Here is a 20,774-nt window from a genome sequence, read left to right on the forward strand (position 1 = left end):
TGAGGCAGGCGAATCACTTAAACTCGGGAGGCAGAGGTTGCAGTGAGCCGAGACTGCGCCACTGCACTCTAGCCTGGGAAACAAAGCAAGACTCTGTCTCAAAAAACCAAACCAAAACAAAATTAAAAAACACCAAAAAGCATATATCTATGTATTTTCTGGGCTAAAATATTATCAATCAAAGACTCATAGGTTAGAAAAATAAATGCTGTAACAAGGAAGGTGACTAGTTAATTTCAACTTGCCTATTGCAAGACACAGAGACAAACACTGACTATGAGCTCTTTGAAGACAGAAGCCAGTTCCGCCTGACCTCAGTATCTCTTCCAAGTACCTTGCTCCTGGAAGACATGTGGCAAACGCCTCCCAAATGGTCACACTCACCAGATAATGTTAAGGGCATATTGTACTCCATCTTACTAAGCCTGAAAATAACTTTGTGACCTAACTCTTGACCATTCAAAACTAGACAAGTCACGATCAGCAATTCCATTCCTGGAGCAGTTCCTCAACCACAGCGTGTGCATATCCTCACCAAAACACATGCCCCAGAAGGTTCACGGCAGTGCTGTTTGCAGCAGCCTCAAACCACAGCAGAAATAATCCAAATGTCCACCAGAAGTAGAATGGAAAAGGAAACAATGGTGTTCACACCGTGGAACACAACACAGCAATACAAAAGGAGGGTCTATAACCCCACACAGCAATGCAGACAGAGTCCTCAATCACGACACTGACAGAAAGCAGCCAGGCCAGGAGCAACAGTGCAAGGTTTGGTCTGTGCAGAGCTGGAAACAGGCAAGACCAATCCATGCTGTCTGAAGTTGGGAGGCAGGTTATCTTGGGGCAGGGTAGTGACTGTAGCCGGGACAGGAGGGGGCTTCTAGGATGTTGGAAACATGGTTTCTTGAGCTGAGTGCAATTACATAGGTGGATGCATCTCGTGAAGATTCATTTATCAGCATATTGATGATGTGTGCCCATTTCTGTATGTATGCTATAGTTCATAAAAAGTGTCGTAAACAAAGAACTAACTGAGTCACACCAAGTGAGACAGGAGATGAGAGCACACTCTTTCTAAGGGCCTGTGATGACATGCGGCAGTCCCCCCCACAATTTTACGAAATGGATTAGAATTAAAAGTACAGTACAGTCACTAGTGACTGGGCCAGAGTCCCAGGAAGTACTGAGATTCCAATCCATTCTCCCAGCCTTCACTTTCCCCACTGTGCCCTGCGTGACACCAAGCCCCCACCCTCGATGGCCAAAATGCAGTGGTGTGGGTTTGTGGTATTTCTGCCATCTCTCTTAGAAGTGTGGGGCAAGTATTTCTCCTACCAAAGCTCTTGGTCCATGATCACGAAAGGTATCCAAATCGACTTACTCCTTTGCAGATGGAAACAGCTTCCTTGGACAAGGATTTGGGATAGGACACGTTGTGCTCCATGATAGACTGAAACAGTTCGTCTTCATCTTCACCATCAAATGGAGGCTGTTCCAGAAAAAAACGAAAGACGGGGAAGTATTTAGGCAGAGTAATTCATTAACGTGTACCTGAAGAGTCAATTCAGCACCAAGGAACAGACCAGGGTTCTCAGCCCACCGCAGGCTGCACAGCTAGCTCAGTCAACTGGAGGGCTGATTTGATTATCTTTAATGAGGTTGATGGTTTTGTGTTTTTCATTTTTTTTTTTTCCCCCTCTGTCTTGTTAATTATCTTGCCCTGGGCAACCCAAACAATCTTTAGGGAAAAGTGTTTTTGAGTAATGCTTTTAATGATTTGCAAATAAACTATGATTAATCCATTCATCTTGTAATTATGTGCTAAAAATCTAATTATGATCAGTTAGGTTACAGGCGGCTTTGTATGCAGAAGGTGGCCGTGGCCCATGGAAAATGTTAACACTTTCACCTGGGGTGAAGGGGACTTCAGAACACGGCCTAAGAGAATGACCCCAGTAATTCAAACAAGAAGCTGCTCTGTGGGGTGTGTGTGTTGGTTTGGTGGGGGGAGGCTTTGAACCTGCACAGTGGCAGTGATGGGACCTTAGCTTCCACTGGACTCCTCCCTCGTCCTTTTTGACTGGGTTTACAGCGACCAGACTGAGAGAAAAAGGCATGGCAGCCCCGTGGGAGCTCATGGCTTTAGAGTGAGGTCAATCTGGACGAGAATTCTAGCTCTACTAACTTCCTAGCTGGGTGTCCACAGGCAAATGACTTAGTTCTTTAATACACAGTTCTCCAACTTGCAAGATTGGGTTTCTGAGAGTAAAGTGCCTTGTGTTTTGTGTTGTGCCCAATAAGTAACCAGTGTAAGGAAGGTTTAATGGTGGAAGCTGCAGGTGGGTAAAGAGAGCTAAAATGAGCCTGCCTGACCCAGAGCAGGGCAGAGGCAGCCAGCCACAGTGATTTCCACCAGCAGGAGCAACATGGAGCCTGGGAGGACCCTAGGGCAGCTTGCGGGGAGGGGGGCACCCACCAGGGAGTGCAGGCTCCCGACAGCCACCTGTGTCAGCAGGGGGACGTGTCGCTTCTGTCTGTAGGGGCAAAGCAGGCAGGCAGTGGTGGGGGAGGGCCATAATGGAGCTACAGTGTAGGCTGGCCTTGTGCCCATTATATATTCCCTGCCCAACAGCCTACAGCCTGCTTCTTCTGGATACCTACTACAGGATACCCATAAAACTTCTCATTTTCCCTAATCAGTGATCCATAAATCTGGCTGAGTTTTGGTGAAGGAGATTTTTGTAACTCCAACAAATGTGGTGGCTGGGTGTGGTGGCTCATGCCTGTAATCCCAGCACTTTAGGAAGCCAAGGTGGGTAGATCACCTGAGGTCAGGAGTTCAAGACCAGCCTGGTCAACATGGCAAAACTTCATCTCTACCAAAAACACAAAAATTAGCATAGTGGCACATGCCTATAGTCCCAGCTCTTCAGGGGGCTGAGGCACGAGAATAGTGAGTTGAGATTGTGCCACTGCACTCTAACCTGGGAGACAGAGCAAGGCTTTGCTTCAAAAACAAAAATATGGTGTGCTTTCTGCTAAGGGCTGTGGCCTGCACCCTGCAAGGGCTCAAGGCCGCTAAACTGGCTGTGTGCACGTTCTCTGCAAAGCAAATGTGGCCTGTAAGGGAGTGGGGCAGAAGCTATGCTTATAGGTCATTGATTGGCACCTCACCATGTGGCCCGAGAGGACCCCTGGTCAGGGCCTGACACAGACTTTCCAAGTCTCAGTGCAAAATGAAAATGTAAGTCCCTCATTTAAAGATTATTAAGAATTTTGACCAGGCGTGGGGGCTTATGCTTGTAATCCCAGTACTTTGGGAGGCCAAGGTAGGTAGATCATGAGGTCAGGAGTTTGAGACTATCCTGGCCAACACAGTGAAACCCTGTCTCTATTAAAATACAAAAAACTAGCTGGGTGTGTTGGCGGGCGCCTGTAATCCCAGCTATTAGGGAGGTTGAGGCAGAAAAATCGCTTGAACCCGGGAGGTGGATGTTGCAATGAGCCGAGATTGCACCATTGCACTCCAGCCTGGTGACAGGGCAAGACTCCGTTTCAGAAAAAAAAAAAAAAAAAAAAAAAAAGAATTTCAAGGTTTCAAGGTGGCGAGAACAGAGCAGCAAACCAAATGCGCAGGGTTCTTCTGGGCTTGGGCCCTGTGCGACCATGTCAGCTGCATGTCCCCGAAGCCGGCGAAGTGGGGTGCACCTTATTGAGCAGTGACAAAGGTGTGGGCGAGATTCAGCCAGTCTCTCTGCAGGTGCTTGAGTCTCAGCTGCAGGAACGAGGCGGGGGCCAAGTCCCAGACAACACAAACCAAAGGCCTAAGAGAAACGTTCTCTAAGGAACACAGGTGAAGCTTCTCCAGGAAATGCTCTTGAGTAGGGCGGTGAGAAGTTTCTTCTCATTTGAAGAAGATCAGGTCAATGCAGCTGCAGCCATCCCACCTCCAAACGCGGAAGGCCAGGAATTGTTTGGGGAACATGCTGTGCAGGGCACTGGCCAGATGCACCTTCTTCATTGTCTCCTGGCATGGGAACCAGCTTTTCCAGGTGAGCTGTCACCACATACGATAATTTCTGAAGGGGAATGGCTGCATCAGGGATTCGATTCTATAGATCAAAGGAGGACTTTCACCATCAAGTCTTCTCTGGGCCCCAGAGAAGGCAGGACACCTGGACACTGGCACTCCCCAGAGAGTATTCCTTAGAACATTAATCCTACAGTATCTTTTCCTGGGTCCAAGTTTGCATCCTACACCCCTCTCTGGCAATTTGCTTTTACATTTAAATTGTAAAGGCCCTGAGAAGTCCTGCAGTGAACAAAGCTGTTTAAATCAATGTGAATTATTAGTGCAGGGCTGGAAGGATCCTCAGAGGCCTCTTAGGCTTGTCTGGTGGAATAAGATGCCTAAACTGTAACAAAGCCACAAGACCAAATGCCCCTGTGACACAGCCTGTGCATTCCAGCCTTGGTGTGGCCCCAAGGATTTGGGACTCTCCATCACCACATCCCAGGGGATCTAATGAAGGCAAGAGTTTTGGGGTACATTTTAGAAGGCTGATTCATAGCCTACACAATATGCAGTGGTGAGTTCTAAAAATAAAGGGCGGGGCAGCCCCAGGAGGCTGAGATGTTTCAAGTCATTCCATAGACAGCCACTGACCTCTGAGCTAGAGACCTGGCATGGTTTTCCAGCTCTGATGAATTGATGGGAATCAGGCTGGCTCCCTTCCCAGCTGCTGGCCAATGCAACTTCTGCGTTGCTTCCCCAGATTCCTGCTGGTTGAAGATGGCATGAATGTGCAGAAGGTAAAAGAGGGCTGTTGCTGGGTGTAGGGAAGAGGGGTAGTTACGCGCCTCCCCCAGCTTTGGAATACCATCAAATCAAATGCATCCTTTTTTCTAGTCTGTTTCCTCTGCTGCAAAGATAGAGACTATTTTTTTAAGTTGTGATAAAATATATAACACAAAATTTATCATCTTAATCACTTTTAAGTGCACTGCACTGTGGCATTAAGTACGTTCATGTTCTGTAATCATCACCACCAGCCATCTACAGAACTTTCTCACCTTCCGCACTGAAACCCACCCATGAAATAGACTCCCCATTCTCCCGTCCCCCCAGCCCCTGGCAGCCACATTCTACTTTCTGTCTCTAAGACCTGACTACCCTAGGTATCTCATACAAGTGGGATGATACAATACATGTCCCTGTGACTGGCTTACTTCAAGATGTAGACTATTGGTATCTTAACCATGCCTTCAGGGATCAGTGAGGATAGGATAGGTCCTGCTGTGGAAACAAACCAAGACCATCGCCAAAATGTAAGACAACATGTGGCCAGGCGCAGTGGCTCACGCCTGTAATCCCAGCACTCTGGGAGGCTGAGGCGGGTGGATCACGAAGTCAGGAGTTCAAGACCAGCCTGACCAACATGGTGAAACCTCATCTCTACTAAAAATACAAAAATTAGACGCGTGTGATGGTACACACCTGTAATCCCAGCTACTCAAGAGGGTGAGACAGGAGAATCACTTGAACCCAGAAGGCGGAGGTTGCAGTGAGCTGAGACTGTGTCACTGCCCTCCAGCCTGGGTGACAGAGTGAGACTCTGTCTTAAAAAAAAAAAAAAAGAGACAACATGTTTCATTTTCTGCTTATGCTGCCTGTACATTGGGGGTCAGAGAGGCCTCTGCTGGTTGCCCTTGGGGACCTGCCCGGATGGAGCAGCCACTGTCACAGTCGTGCTGCAGCAAAGGCTGGAGCGGCAGCTCTGCAGTGTCTTGTACCTGCGCTTCCAGCCCCACCCTGGAGCACCTCCCCCGATCTCACTGGCCGGTGCTCCCTGCCACCCCCCAAATACATGAGAAAGGAAGTACAATCCTACCATGCCAGGAAGGAGAAAGACTAGAAGTACCCGGTGAATAGCAGTAATGACAAGCACATTCAGGAACGCTGCTGGAGTCTGCTATATATATAGTGAGATGGATTCTCACTCTGCTTGTTCAGGCTGGAGTGCAGTGGTGCAATCTCGGCTCACTGCAACCTCTGCCTCCTGGGTTCAAGTGATTCTCCTGCCTCAGCCTCCTGAGTGGCTGGGATTACAGGTGCACACCACCACCCTTGGCTAATTTTTTGTATTTTTAGTAGAGACGGAGTTTCACCATGTTGGCCAGACTGATCTTGAACTCCTGACCTCAAGTGATCCGCTCACCTTGGCCTGCCCAAGTGCTGAGATTACAGATGTGAGCCACCACAACCGGCCTGGAGCCCTATTTGAAATGAAAATTATGTAATATTGTGGGAGGGGAGGTCTACAAAAAAAGCATCCCCATTCCCTTCATGTGGACACAAAAATTGTTCTTATTTTTATGTGGGTTCTTGTGCGTTCTTATATTATTTTCAAATTATGATGCATAATTTGGAGTTTCTGTTTTTCACTGAATGTTGAAATACATTTTCTTCGTAGCTGCCAGTGTTTCCATGAGCTGAATGCCACTGGCCACGGGCCGTTGAGGTAATGCGTCATCAGGACAGATCCACTGGTCCATGGCACGTTTACAATTGCTTCCAGCATGTACCCTAATAACTAATGCTATGATAGACATCTGTGCACATTTTTTTCTTCTCTGAATTACATCCCCATAATAACGTCCCATGGGTGGCAACCTGTCGCCTAAAAATGTGAACACATTTATGGCTTTTGTTAAGTCTCTCCAGGCTTACATACCCCTGGAGCATCTGACAGGGAGTGAGTGGCTGGGATTACAGGTGCCCGCCACCACATCTGGCTAATTTTTTGTATTTTTAGTAGAGACGGGGTTTCATCATGTTGGCCAGGCTGGTCTTGAACTCCTGACCCCAAGTAAGTGACAGGTAATCACTCGCCCTCAGGCTCTGGCATTCAAGGCAAGGCAATGGTGAAAAGTTATTAATTCTATTCCTTTTCCTTTCCAGCACTGCCAGCCGCTTAGCCTGGGGATTGTGGGAGTAACGTGTCACTCAGGTGCTTTAGGGTTTTTAATTTCTACAAATCTGGACTCACTATTCCAAGCTAAGCTACGTGTTGAAGTCTTGGATCGGTGTAAACATTTTCTGAATGGGTTATATCCCTCCTGCCCTGCTCCTTCCCACTTTAGCAATATGTAATTTGTGAGTTTTTTTTTTTTTGTTTGTTTGTTTAGTTTTGTTTTGTTTTGAGATGGAGTCTCCCTCTGTCACTCAGGCTAGAGTGCAGTAGTGCAATCTTGGCTCGCTGCAACCTCCACCTCCTGGGTTCAAATGATTTCTCCTGCCTCAGCCTCCTGAGTAGCTGGGATTACAGGTGCATGCCACCACGTCTGGCTAATTTTTTGTATTTTTAGTACAGATAGGGTTTCATCATGTTGGTGAGGCTGGTCTTGAACTCCTGACCTTGTGATCCGCCTGCCTCGGCCTCTCGAAGCGCTGGGATTACAGGCATGAGCTACTGTGCGCGGCTATAATTTGTGAGTTTTAAACTGATACACGAGAAGTGACGGTTTATATTTTGCAAAAATGATTCATAATCCCAGGTGTGAGCCACCTCACAGCGCTGGTGCGATCTCAGGTAGCAAGTGGTCACTGAGGCCATGCTCATTTGCAAATCACTGAAGCCTGGGCTCGGGGGCTGGACATGCTCCCATGGACTATTCAGGCCAAAGTTCTGAGATGAAGTGGCGATTACTGATTCAGCAGGAGTCAAGTCAAAGCATAAATAACCCAGGCAGAAAAGGACATAAGGAGAGGGCTGGTCCCTTTATGACGATCACTGAGAACACTTCGATGTGTAATGTGCTCATTAGAGTGCTGGGTAGACACTACTTATGCCCCGATAGTGATGGTATTTGTCAAGCAGTACAGAAACTGAATAAAGCCTCAGGCTGTTTAATTCTTAACTGCCCCCTTGGCTGCTGACAATAAATAAAGCAAATGAGAAGAAAATGGTAATAAACTATTTTTTTCCTGCTTATCTTCAGCCCTCTGTGATTAAAGAGGACAAACTTAGACCGCAACCCCATCAACAACTTTATCATTAATCAGGCTTTTCAATAACAATGTCTATTTCCTTTGCTGGGTCTCTGGGATTCCTGAAGCTGGAGGGGCTGTGGATAAAACTGGTAGAGCCCTCATTACCCTTTCTGAGCTGAGTCGCAGCCTGGGAATACTTTAAATTTGCTTTGAGGAGTCAGAGACCTCTTGTAAAGCACCCTCGGAAACAGATCCTGGCTTCCTTTCCGCCCAGCCCCTTTTGCTTGTTAGCATATGCAAATGTGACTCTTAATGAAAGCAAGGTTTGTTTTCTGGACTCAAGGACTGAACATTCAAGTGGGATCAAGAGGGGGACTTGGCTTTTTGTGCCTTCATGAACAGCAGGGTTCCTAGGGGGCCTGTAATTCAGAGCCAAATTTTACTGTCAAAATTTTAAAGACGGGGAAATTAACTTGAGCAGGCAACTGCGTTTCCCCTGCTGTTGACTCACTGATGGTGACTGTGTATGAACTGCCTTTCTGTGTTTCTACACGGAGGTATTTGGCCTAGGAGGAATGCTTTGATGGGGTGGGCGTGGGGGGAACTAAATAAATAATAAACAAACCACTCTTTTGATGTCAATCAAGTCTTAACACCACTGAGAAATAATAATCAAAATAATGATCTAAAGCTTTGTATCTCTCAATGCCTACAAGACCATTTCAGTATTGAGGAAATATAATGAAAGACACATAAAGGAGAGCTCATCCACGGCCTCCCATCCTAAAGGCAAAGTCCTTGGTCTGGAGATGACCTTCATGTTTGCAGTGTTACAATAGATAGCTGGTCAGACATGAGAGGGGCAGGAGAGGGCTCCCTCCACCCACCAGGAATGCCAGGTGACCATCAGGTGATGGTCAGGCAGCTGTTAACTGTCTCTCTAAAATAATAATTGGTTGCAGCCAGCCCCAAGGAAAGGCAGTCTCCCAACAAACAGAAACACCTGAACCTGGTGAGCGGCAGCTTCCCGATAAGATCTCAGGAGCTGGGTGGGTGAGCTCGAGCACATGTATTAAGAGGCAACATGGCAGAGTTTAACTGGTTTACCACCTTCTAGGGACATCTGACTGGTAAGGGAAGAAGGCCTCAGGTGAGCACACGTAGAACTCCAGTAAACACGCTGCACATGTCGCCCCTCCCAAGTGCTAGCAGGCCACTGCACACGCAGACAGCCCAACCCAAGGGAAGGGTCAGGCGCGAAGAGACATAAGACCCCGGGAGAAGGCCAATGCATAAAACCCCAAGTCAGAAGTCAAGAGTGCCCTTGATCCCTCCAGCTGCCGGCTCGGATGTCTTCCGAGTGCCCTTACTTCCTTTTGTTCCTGCTCAAAAGTTTTTTTTTTTTTTTTTCTGAGACAGAGTTTTTTCTGTTGCCTGGGCTAGAGAGCAATCTCGGATATGCCACCGCTAGCAACAGTACCCAGAGCCTCGTCCTCTCTGACCTCAGGCCTCCTACTCCCTCCCTCTCTAGCTCAACTCTGCTCTAGCCCCACTGGCAGCTTCCATTTCTTAAACATGGCTGCACACTCTACGACCTTAGGGTCTTTGCACTGGCTGCTCCCTCTGCCTGGAACACTCTTTCCTCAGATATGCACACAGACATCCCCATATATCCTTTAGGTCTTAACCTTATCTTCTATGTGAGGTCCTCTCTGGCCATCCTAGCTAAAATTTCAACACTACCTTCTTTCCTGCTTTATGACTTTTCTTCCTAGCTTACCTCTGCCGTGTTATATATTTTCATATGTAACCATCTGCTGTCTCTCTTCCTCTAAGCTGTAAGCTTCATGACAGTAAGGATTTTCATCTGTTTTGTTCACCCTTACGGCCGTGCACATCATAAGCATTCAATGAATAAATACATGGTGAGTGAATAAATAAGCCAGTCAATGGACGTAACATGTGGGAAGGGAAGACTTTTTTCCCCAGAAACGAAGATGTCTTTGGGAATGGCTCTGCTGCAGAGCATGAATGGCTCTTTCCACTGTTTCTTACTAAGGCTTCTGGCCACGAGAGTCACAGATCTTGGCACTAGCACATGCGTGCTGGGAATTATAAAAAGCTGCCCGGGATCATGTTTAGTAGAAGGCAGAGATGTGCTGGGTGATTACGAAGCCCACTTCCCCTGCTGAGCTCCCAGATATGCTATACTTCCTGCTTCTCTGTGTCCCAGTGGGGCCAAGTGGCCCGTGAAACCTAGGCAGAAGTGATACATGCGACTTCTAGGCCTGGCTCCTAAGGCATCCTATGTGACTGTCCTCACGCTCTCGGATGAAAGGAGGAGGAATGAGTGGAGAAATCTGAGGCCCTAAAAGATGGTAGGGCCAATGGATGCGAGAAACCTGGGTCCTTGAATGACCCTGGGGGTCACTGCCCTAGCCCACATAGGACTTTGCCAAGGATGTATCCCCCGTGGGGGTGGGGCACTGACCCACAGAGTCATTTAAGGACTCAGGTTTCTCGAATCCATCAGCCCCACCATCTTTCTTTCTTTTTTTTTGTTTTTTGAGACAGAGTCTTGCTCTGTTGCCCAGGCTGGAGTGCAATGGTATGATCTCGGCTCACTGCAACCTTTGCCTCCTGGGTTCTAACAATTCTCCTGCCTCAGCCCCTCAAGTAGCTGGGATTACAGGCATGTGCCACCAGGCTCAGTTAATTTTTATATTTTTAGTAGAGACAGAGTTTCACCATGTTGGCCAGGCTGGTCTCAAACTCCTGACCTCCAGTGATCCACCTGCCTCAGCCTCCCAAAGTGCTGGGATTACAGGCATGAGCTGCCATGCCCGGCCCAGCCCCACCACCTTTTAGGGCCTTAGATTTCTCCACTAATTCCTCCTAATTTCACCAAGAGCATGAGGACAGTCACGTAGGATGTCTTAGGGGCCAGGCCTAGAGTTGGCAGCTAGTATGACTCATCCTGATGACACAGATATTAAGGCCATTATATTAGAAAGTGCCATGTTAGGCAATAAGGCACATGGTTATCTGGTACATGTCACATCCTAAGAGAAAGCTAATTTACCTTCCTTAACTGGAAGTTCAGCCTCACTGGGCTTCTGTGAAAATTAGCAATGAATTGCCAAAGGTGAGATAAGCGGAGATGGCGAGGAACTATAAAAACACTTCTTCAAGGTCACTGTCTTCCTTAAATACTACTACTAATTACACACATGGACAGCAGCTGGGGCAATCTTTGGAGACAAACCGGCAGCAAACCATAACCCAAATCCAGTTTTACGACACTGAAAACTCAGAGGCCACTGCTGTCATCAACATGCACATTTCTTTTTTCTTTTTTGAGACTGTCTTTCTGTCACCCAGGCTGGAGTGCAATGGCAGGGTCTCAGCTCACTGCAGCCTCTACCTCCTGGGTCCGAGCAATTCTCGTGCCTCAGTGGCCCAAGTAGCTGTGCTGATAGATGTGCATCACCACGCCTGGCTAATGTTTGTATTTTTTAGTAGAGATGGGGTTTCGTCATGTTGGCCAGGCTGGTTTCAAACTCCTAACCTCAGGTGATCCGCCTGCCTCAGCTTCCGAAAGTGCTGTGTTTACAGTTGTGAGCCACCACACCTGGCCAACATGCACATTTCATCATGTGAAACCAACATTGTCTACACTCCAGGTTGTAGCTTTCAATTTGGAGTTTCTATGACTAGAGATAATTTCTGTGCAGACGGAACATAAGCCACTTTGAAGGAGGAGTTTCTCCCTCTTTCGCCTGGGTCAGGGAAGTCACGCCAACACCAGCCACACGAAAACATCAGGGCCTGCTCTTGAGGCCCAACCAGTGCTGAAGTATTCACATAACACAGCAGTAAACAAACATGAAAATGTGGCAAAACATTACCTGCCCGGCAAGCATTTCATACAACAGGACACCATAGGCCCACCAGTCCACAGATTTTCCATATGGCTGATAAGCGATTATCTGTGTGAAAACAAACACATCAATTACATTTAGTGGTACGTCCAATAGCCCCTGTCAGAACAGGTAAGTCAAGCAAGTTGGCATTTATTCACTCAGGTCATGCCGATGAGGTGGTGTTACACCAAGGGAAGAGGACCCACCCTTCAAGTCAGACACACGGAGACTATTACCCTGTGATTCACTGCCTACGGCTGGTTTTGGGACTCCTATTCTGAATCCACCTGGAGATGCCACTGCACTCTCTGAAGGTAAGTTTAATTATCCTAACTAGTGGAAAATATGTGGACACTGAAGTGGGCATAATTTTTAGAAAAATTATTACCCAGAGGCTGGGTGCAGTAACTCACATCTCTCATCCCCGCAACTTAGGAGGCTGAGGCAGGAAGACCGCTTGAGCCCAGGAGTTTGAAACCAGCTTGGGCAACATAGTAAGATCCTGTCTCTATCTTTTGAAAAAAATTTTAATAATAAAATTAAAAAGTAAGAAAAAGCCAGAGGTCATTCAGAGTTAAGAGTCTGACACATAAGATGATCAAACTATATTAACAGGGCTTTATTAAGAGTATAATAGTAAGCATGATGATAAGGAAAAATTCTAGTTTCCTTGTGTTGCACACAGAAGTGCAATGATATGCAGTCTGTTGAACAATGGAAGTTTTAAAATATTTTGAAAAAGACGTAAAATGTCGTAAACAAATATGTGGAGCTGACTGCAACAAAGAAAATTTGAAACAGCTGAGAAAAATTAAGATACCATCTGGATGTTAGATGATACTGAGGGCTTGCCACTCATTTTGTTAGGTGGCATAATGGTAGGCTGACTAGTTAGAAAGTGTGTATTTTAGTTGAGTGTGGTGGTGTGAGTCTGGAGTCCCAGTTACTTGGGAGGCTGAAGCAGGAGGATCGCATGAGCCCAGGAGTTTGAGGCTAGCCTGGGTGATATAGCAAGACCCTGTCTCTCTTAAAAAGTAAGATTAAAACATTTTTTAAAAGTGTGCTTATCAGTTAGAAATGAGTATATTTGTGGGTGAAATACATAAGAAAGTATTTATGGGTGAACTGACATGATATTTTAAATTAAAAAAACAAACAAACAATAAATGAAGTGGGAGGAAACCAGATGAAATGAGTTGGCAAATGCAGGAAATTGTTGAAATTGGGTGATGGGTCCACAGGGAGCTCATTCTATGCTTCCTTCTGCCTTTGTGGCTATCAGAAGTATTGGAATAATTCTATAACCTCCCTTCGTGGGAGGGAGGAATACAGATTTGCATTTCTAAGTATGGCAGGGCTTATTAAAACACTGGCTTCATTACCTCTCAGGTATGCTGTGCACCTGCTGCACGCAATTCCGAAACCCATGGATCACACGCCAGGATTCAAGGTCAAGACACACTAACAGGAACTCAGCACAACCATTCTGCCACTTTACTTACAATTTTTACTTTGAAATGTTCTAGGATTTTTTTTTTAACGGCCCAGAATGTCTAATTAAATGTCCTGGGACACAAAACTTTCTGCATGTCCACCCAGTTTCATTTCTTTAATGTATTACTAATATTTTTGCATGTAGAATGAGAACCACAAGCATCAACAGTGTGCCTAACAAGGTCAGGTTTGGCACCATTGTAGCTCATTTCCTTGACAAGAAAATGGTAAACATAGGAACCTACAAGAAGTCTCTAATTGCTTTTCCACCTCTGTTCTCTTCTGCTACATTCTTTTCTGAAAACTTGGGAAATACACATATAAAAAACCCCAATAAATGAGGCTCCAGTCTATTTTTAGTAGAGATGGGGTTTCAGCATGTTGGCCAGGCTGGTCTCAAACTTCTGACCTCAGGTGATCCGCCCGCTTCAGCCTCCCAAAGTGCTGGGATTACAGGCATGAGCCACTGTGCCCAATCTTTTCTAGTTCTTTTATAGTTTTACTTCTTACATCTAGTACTTTATTCAACTTAAACATTATTTTGGAATGTGACATAGGAAAACTTAGAATGTTCTCCATTATGTTAATGTCTTATCCCAGCATAATTTAATGAATAATTCATCCTTTCTTAACCTGTTTGAAAAAATCGCTTTTATCACATACGAAATCATCAGCTCAGACCTCTTCATTTTTCAGGGTAATACACCCACAGAGCCATCCATTAGCAAGGACGCCTTTCCTGGGTTCAGAAAGAAAGTTGTTTGTCTTGCTTCACCTTTCTATAGGATTGGATATTCTCTTTTATAGCACTTACTGGAATTGCAATGAAATGCTTATTTGACTAATGGTCCTACTCTGATGGAGTAAAAATTTCCTGAAGGTAGAATCAGTGTTCACCCTGAAAGCCCTAGCACCTAGTAAAATGCCTGATACAGAAACACAGTTCCAGAAAACATTACTGAGTAGTTAGCAGATACGAAGCACATAAGAGGTGCTTAGTAGACTCTGCCTCCTTTGATTTTCCAATAGCCATATTAGGTAGATGCTATTAAGTATCTACTCTATTTTACAGATGAAAAAAACCGAAGTCAAAAAAGACTAAGAAACCTGTTTGAGGTTTGCCCAGTTAGTAAGTGGCAGAGCAAGAGTTTAAATTGGGGACTTCTTGCTTTAGAATCTGGTTTGTTTTTTGTTTTTTTGAGACAGAGTCTTGCTCTGTCACCAGGCACCAGGCTGGAGTGCAGTGGTGCAATCTCGGCTCACTGCAGCCTTTGTCTCCTGGGTTTAAGTGATTCTCCTGCCTCAGCTTCCTGAGTAGCTGGGATTACAGGCACCCACCACCGCGCCACGTCCAGATAAATGTTTGTATTTTTAGTGGAGATGGGGTTTCATCATGTTGACTGGGCTGGTCTCAAACTCCTGACCTCAGGTGATCTGCCTACCTCAGCCTCCCTAAGTGCTGGGATTACAGGTGTGAGCCACCACGCCCGGCCAATAAACACCTTCAAATGTTTCACCCTGGGTTCTCTCTCCTAGTATTTAGTAAACAGTTTAAGTTTAGGTTAATCTTCCCAGACACGTGCCTCTTCATTTTCATCTAAGCCAGCCCAGTCTTTGGCAAGGAACTCCTCAAACTCATGGTCTTCCACTAAGAGACTGAAGTCTACTGGCTACATTTTCTCTGACATTGAGACCCTTCACACCCAGTACCTCCCAGATCAGTAGGAAAGCTGCAACACTCACTCTTCCTCAACACAGCTGCCCCCATTGCTACTGCTGCCATAGCAGACACTACCACAGAGCTAGCAACATTTAAACACATAATTCTACCTAGACCAGAAAGAAGGTGCTATGTTAATTTTAGGACTATCTTTAAGTCTTTGTAGGGTCAGTCAGGTGGTGCTGCTGATCTTGGCTGAGTGTTCACACATCTGGGAGTCAGCTAAATGATGGCTGATCTAGGCTAGCGCCATTGTAACCAGTGGGCAATTCTGTTTCTGTTTTGTGTTTTCGAAGTTAGAACAGAAAACAGAGCACTGCTATACCGCGTAAACACAGATTGACTATATAATTTCCCAATTGCCTAGATTAAAAAATTGTGAAAAACTTAAAATTAGTGTCTGAACAAAGGTTTACATGGAAGCTTCCCTACTCCAGCATTCTACTTTTAAACATCCTATGACCTCCTATGGGAGACACTGCCATAGTAAGTTTAATGACTATTTGTTGAATGAATGATGAATAAATAAATGGATAAGTGAATGGATGCGTGAATGAACAAATGAACTTGCACATACTTGGATCTGTTTCTTGTCTTTCCATCTGTTTCTCTAGTGGCATTCTCTATTTCCTGCATCTAAACGGCAGAAGCTGTGCCAACTAGAAATGTATAAATCTGAGAGGAACTGTCAAGTACTCCCAAGAAAGGAAGCATTCCACCCATGGGAAACTCTGCTTATCTAGAAAAACCCAGAGGATAATTAAACGAGTGAATGTAAATGGATTTTGCTTAAAAACTGTAGGGTGGTATGCAAACATTAAGCACTACTAAAATTTTGATCAAATGATAAGTCTCTTCCATTTATCATAGTGGGAAAACTTTAATTAGTCAAACTAGAAAATATCGTTTTAAAATATACTTGAATCAAAGGATTAACGAGCCCCACGATTTTCTCTGAAAACGATCACAAGTCCCAATGTCTTGGATTAGGGCTGTTCTCTAAAATAATTTTCTAAGAAAATGTGACAAGGTTCCACACACATAATTGTTGTCTCACACACCTTGTCCCTATCAACAGAGTCTTTGTAGAGCTGCGAATTATAAAATTAAAGAAAAACACACTCTGTGATGCTAGGTGGGAAATGTGGCTTTTCCCAAACAAAATTTGCGAGGAAGAAAAAGCTGTACAGCAGGCCATATTGTTTTCCAGATGCTCCCGAGGAGGGTAGAATGCTGAAGGAGAAATTCATAGGAAAAAATTAACATATTTGTAACTCAGTGGCTAGCTATTGATGTACTTCTCTAATAATTAAATCCAAAGCAAAGTATTAAACACAGGAAAATTAAGATGATTCATATTGGTGATTTGAAAATGTTATTTTATGTATGTATGTATGTATGTATGTATTTATTTATTTCGGAGACAGGGTCTTGCTCTGTTGCCCAGGCTGGAGTGCAGTGGCATGATCACAGCTCACTGCAGCCTCAACTCCTGGACTCAAGCAATCCCCCCACCCAGCTTCCTAAGTAGCTGGGACCATAGGCATGCACCACCACACCCAGCTAATTTTTAAAGAATTTTTTGAGAGAGACAGGGTTTTGCTTTGTTGCATAGGCTGGACCCTAACTCCTGGGTTGAAGTGATCCTCCTGCCTCAGCCTCCCAAAGTGTTGTGATTTACAGGTATGAGCCACCATACCCGGCCAGGAGATGCCTATTTTAACTGAAGTGAGTTGTCCTTTCCACAGTCCTTCAGTCTAAAAGATCAAGAGCTGATTTACACACTGGATACTCATTTCAAACTAACAAAAACAAAGCCATTTCCTTGAGCATAGTGGCAGCATCAACTCCGCTTACTGTAACATTCTCCACTTAGTACGTGCTTAGTACACTTAACCTACACCCTTAAGCAAAGGAAAAAAAATCCATTACAACTGCTTGGCTAACTCCTGAAAGCCACTGCTTACCTCCCGATATGGTTTGTGTCCATAAACCATATCGTGTCCCCACCCAAATCTCGTCTCGAATTGCAATCCCCACATGTCGAGGAAGGGCCTGGAGGGAGGTGATTGGATCATTCGGGCGATTTCCCCTTGCTGTTCTCCATGATAGTGAGTGAGTTCTCACAAGATCTGATGGTTTAAAAGTGCTTGGCACTCCCCACCTTCTCTCTCTCCCCCTTGCTCCACCATGGTGAGAAGGCACGCTTGCTTCCCCTTTGCCGTCTGCTATGATTGTAAGTTTCCTGAGACCTCCTAGTGATGCTTCTTGTTAAACCTCTTTTCTTCAGAAATTACCCAATCTCTGGTAGTTCTTTTTTCTTTTCTTTTCTTTTTTTTTTTTTTTTTTGTGACGGAGTCTCACTCTGTTGCTCAGGCTAGAGTGCAGTGGCACAATCTCGGCTCACTGCAACCTCTGTCTCCAGGTTCAAGTAATTCTCTGCCTTAACCTCCCAAGTAGCTGGGATTACTGGTGCCTGCCCCCATGCCCAGCTAATTTTTTTGTACTTTTAGTAGAGAGTATTTTGCCATTTGGCCAGGCTGGTCTTGGACTCCTGACTTTGTGATCCACCCACTTCAACCTTCCAAAGTGCTGGGATTACAGGCATGAGCCACTGCGCCCGGCCCCTCAGGTCATTCTTTACAGCAGTGTAAAAATGGACTAATTGGAGTGGGGAGATAATTTTACTTCAATTCCAGTGGTGTAAAACCTAGGTTAACGGCAAGGATAAACCTACCCCAGAAAGCAAACTTAAAAATGAATAGGGGACAGGTGCAGTGGCTCATGCCTGTAATCCCAGCACCTTAGGAGGCCAAGGAAAGAGAATCACTTGAGGCCAGGAGTTGGAGATCAGTTTGGGCAACATAGCAACACCCCAATCTCTACCAAAAAAAAAAAATTAAAGAGAAAAAACTGGCCAGACATGGTGGCTCACGCTTGTAATCCTAGCACCATGAGAGGCCGAGGCAGGTAGATCACTTGAGGTCAGGAGTTTGGGACCAGTCTGGCCAACATAGTGAAACTCCGTCTCTACTAAAAATACAAAATTTAGCTGGATCTGATAGCAAACACTATTTTTAGAAGAGATGGAGGAGGCTGAGGCAGGAGAATGGGAGTCAAAATTTGCAGTGAGTTGCAATTCTGCTGCTGTACTCCAGACTGGGGAACAGAACGAGATTCTATCTCAAACAACAACAACAACAAAAACAAAAACGTCAGTGGGAAGAGTCTGAATAGGCTATCATATTGCCATATCAGAGAATAAATTAGAATCCAAGGAGCAAACCCTCAGCCTCAGACAGCATTTCCCAAACAGCCCACGTACTCCCCTCCATTTCCCAGTCTCCCCTGCTTTGGAGCCACGTGACTAGTTCTGGCCAATGGACAGTGAGAGGAAGCAATGTTGCCCCTTTTGAGTTGAGGCCATTAAAAACCCACTTGCCTCCTGCCACTGTGATTCTAGGGGCCACCTGTTCCAGATGGCTTAGCTGCAAGATGGAGGAGGGTTGCCTGATTTGCATCAGACTGTGTGTGAGCAGTAAATATTGTGTTAAGCCACTGAGATTTCAGGGATTGCTGTGGGAGCTAGAGTTGTCCATTCTAAAAACTTCTTCCTTCAGGTAAGCAAATCATACAATCTCAGCTTTTCTACAAATCCTGTCCTGACCAAGTAGAAGGTCAATATAAATTCTCTTTGGGCGGGTAAAAGTCCACTTGCTGGGCACTAACTGCAGGTTGTACACACTACACACAACTTCTTGTGTAATCAAGTGAAGCAGAGATTGTTATTACAGTCTTCATTCCATATCAGCAGTAAGTTCTTGGAAACTGTGATTTTAAGCAAAACAACACACAGCGGGTCCTTAAATAAGGTCATTTCCTTATAATGTTGATGAGGGGAAAAAATTGGTTTTGTTATACATCATTTTACTTGAAGTCACAGTTTCCAAGAACCTATTGATAATGTTAAGTGAGGACATACTGTATTTCTTTTTTTTTTTTTTTTTTTTATCTTTTTTTTTTATTTTGAGACAGAATCTCACTCTGTTGACCAGGCTGGAGTGCAATGGCACGATCTCAGCTCACTGCAACCTCTGCCTCCCAGGTTCAAGCAATTCTTCTGTCTCAGCTTCCCAAGTAGCTGGGATTACAGGCGTCTGCCACCATGCCTGGCTAATTTTTTTTTTTTTTTTTTTTCAGTAAAGATGGGGTTTCACCATGCTGGCCAGGCTGGTCTTGAACTCCCAACCTCAGATGACTCGCCAGCCTCGGCCTCCCAAAGTGCTGAGACTGCAGGCATGAGCCACTGCAACCAGCCCTGTATTCCCGTTTTATAGGGAGAAAACAGGTTCCGGAAGTTAAGAGACTTGATCAAAGCCAATCAACACGTGGAACTGAACATTGACACATTTATTTTAAAGATACAATTTTATGCCTTTCAAATACATTGCTACTGGGATTAATAAAATATTAATCAAAGGGCCCTGGGGATTAGAGGGATTTGTTGGAAAGCATTATTTTTTTATTTTTTTATTTTTTGAGACAAAGTTTCGCTCTTGTTACCCAGGCTGGAGTGCAATGGCACAATCTCGGCTCACCGCAACCTCTGCCTCCTGGGTTCAGGCAATTCTCCTGCCTCAGCCTCCTGAGTAGCTGGGATTACAGGCACGCACCACCATGCCCAGCTAATTTTTTGTATTTTTAGTAGAGACGGGGTTTCACCATGTTGACCAGGATGGTCTCGATCTCTTGACCTCGTGATCCACCTGCCTCGGTCTCCCAAAGTGCTGGGATTATAGGCGTGAGCCACCGCGCCTGGCCCTGAAAAGCATTATTTCAACTGTTTTTAAGTAACTATATTTCAAAGGCACCTGAATAAAATTGTCTCTCATAACTTTGTTAAACATTGTTTAACTTTGTGAGAGCCAGTCCCCACCATCTGTATATGTTACTTAGTGTTTCAGTAAGTTTCTTCTTTTAACAGAGGCAGGGCTGAAAGCAACAGTGTGACTTTGTGCCTTGGGGAAGGATCAGTGAGGGCTGAACAAGGGGGATTATACTTTGTTTCTTATCTTATATTCTACAAATATCTGAGCAGTTTTGCCAACCACCTCTCTCTGCTTGGGTGGTGGAAACTGATGTCCGAATTTGGAAAGCTTTCAATAGGCAAAGGTGTGGGAGCCCTGTTTCTGGGCAGAAAAATTCATGAATCCTAAAGGCCAGGGCCGCCTGATGGTTTTGCTTTAAATTCTACAACAAGTTGGCTCCTAGCTGGCTCTTCATTTTCTATTTCCACAGCATTAAATTCCTGTGACGCCTTCTGATAGCGCACTCTCCTTGCTCCAAGGCTTACCAAAAGCAGAATGCCAAGTGCCAAGGCTGGTTTTTCCTGCAACAGCACTCATCAGTTGCATAGGGCCTGCCTGCTCAGCCACCAGGCTAAGATTAGAGTCACTCTGCATACTGCAGTGCCTTCAATTGTAACGACAGAATGGGATTTAGAACTTAGAGCATTTCTTCCCAGAGAAACATGTCACCTTTGGCTTGCATACCAGATAACATGGGAGGTCCTCAAGGTCTAAGTTACAGGCATAGGCATAACCTCACCACTGCAAATTCAGTTTGGAAGAAAGCGTATCTT

General features: G+C 45.2%; 1 protein-coding gene across 2 annotated transcripts in view; it reads right to left on the minus strand.

The window, feature by feature from the left end:
- The window catches only part of PRKCA (protein kinase C alpha), a 488,104-nt gene that overhangs the window by 16,905 nt on the left and 450,425 nt on the right, over positions 1-20,774 (minus strand). For both annotated transcript variants that reach the window (XM_039476591.2, XM_039476590.2), the window contains exons 14-15: positions 11,905-11,985; positions 1,385-1,492 (exon numbers count right to left, since the gene is read on the minus strand). In XM_039476591.2, the coding sequence (XP_039332525.1) occupies positions 1,385-1,492; positions 11,905-11,985 (189 nt within the window). The remainder of the gene's footprint in view (positions 1-1,384; positions 1,493-11,904; positions 11,986-20,774) is intronic.

Source organism: Saimiri boliviensis, chromosome 17, assembly GCF_048565385.1.
Source record: "Saimiri boliviensis isolate mSaiBol1 chromosome 17, mSaiBol1.pri, whole genome shotgun sequence".
NCBI classification, from domain to species: Eukaryota; Metazoa; Chordata; class Mammalia; order Primates; family Cebidae; genus Saimiri; species Saimiri boliviensis.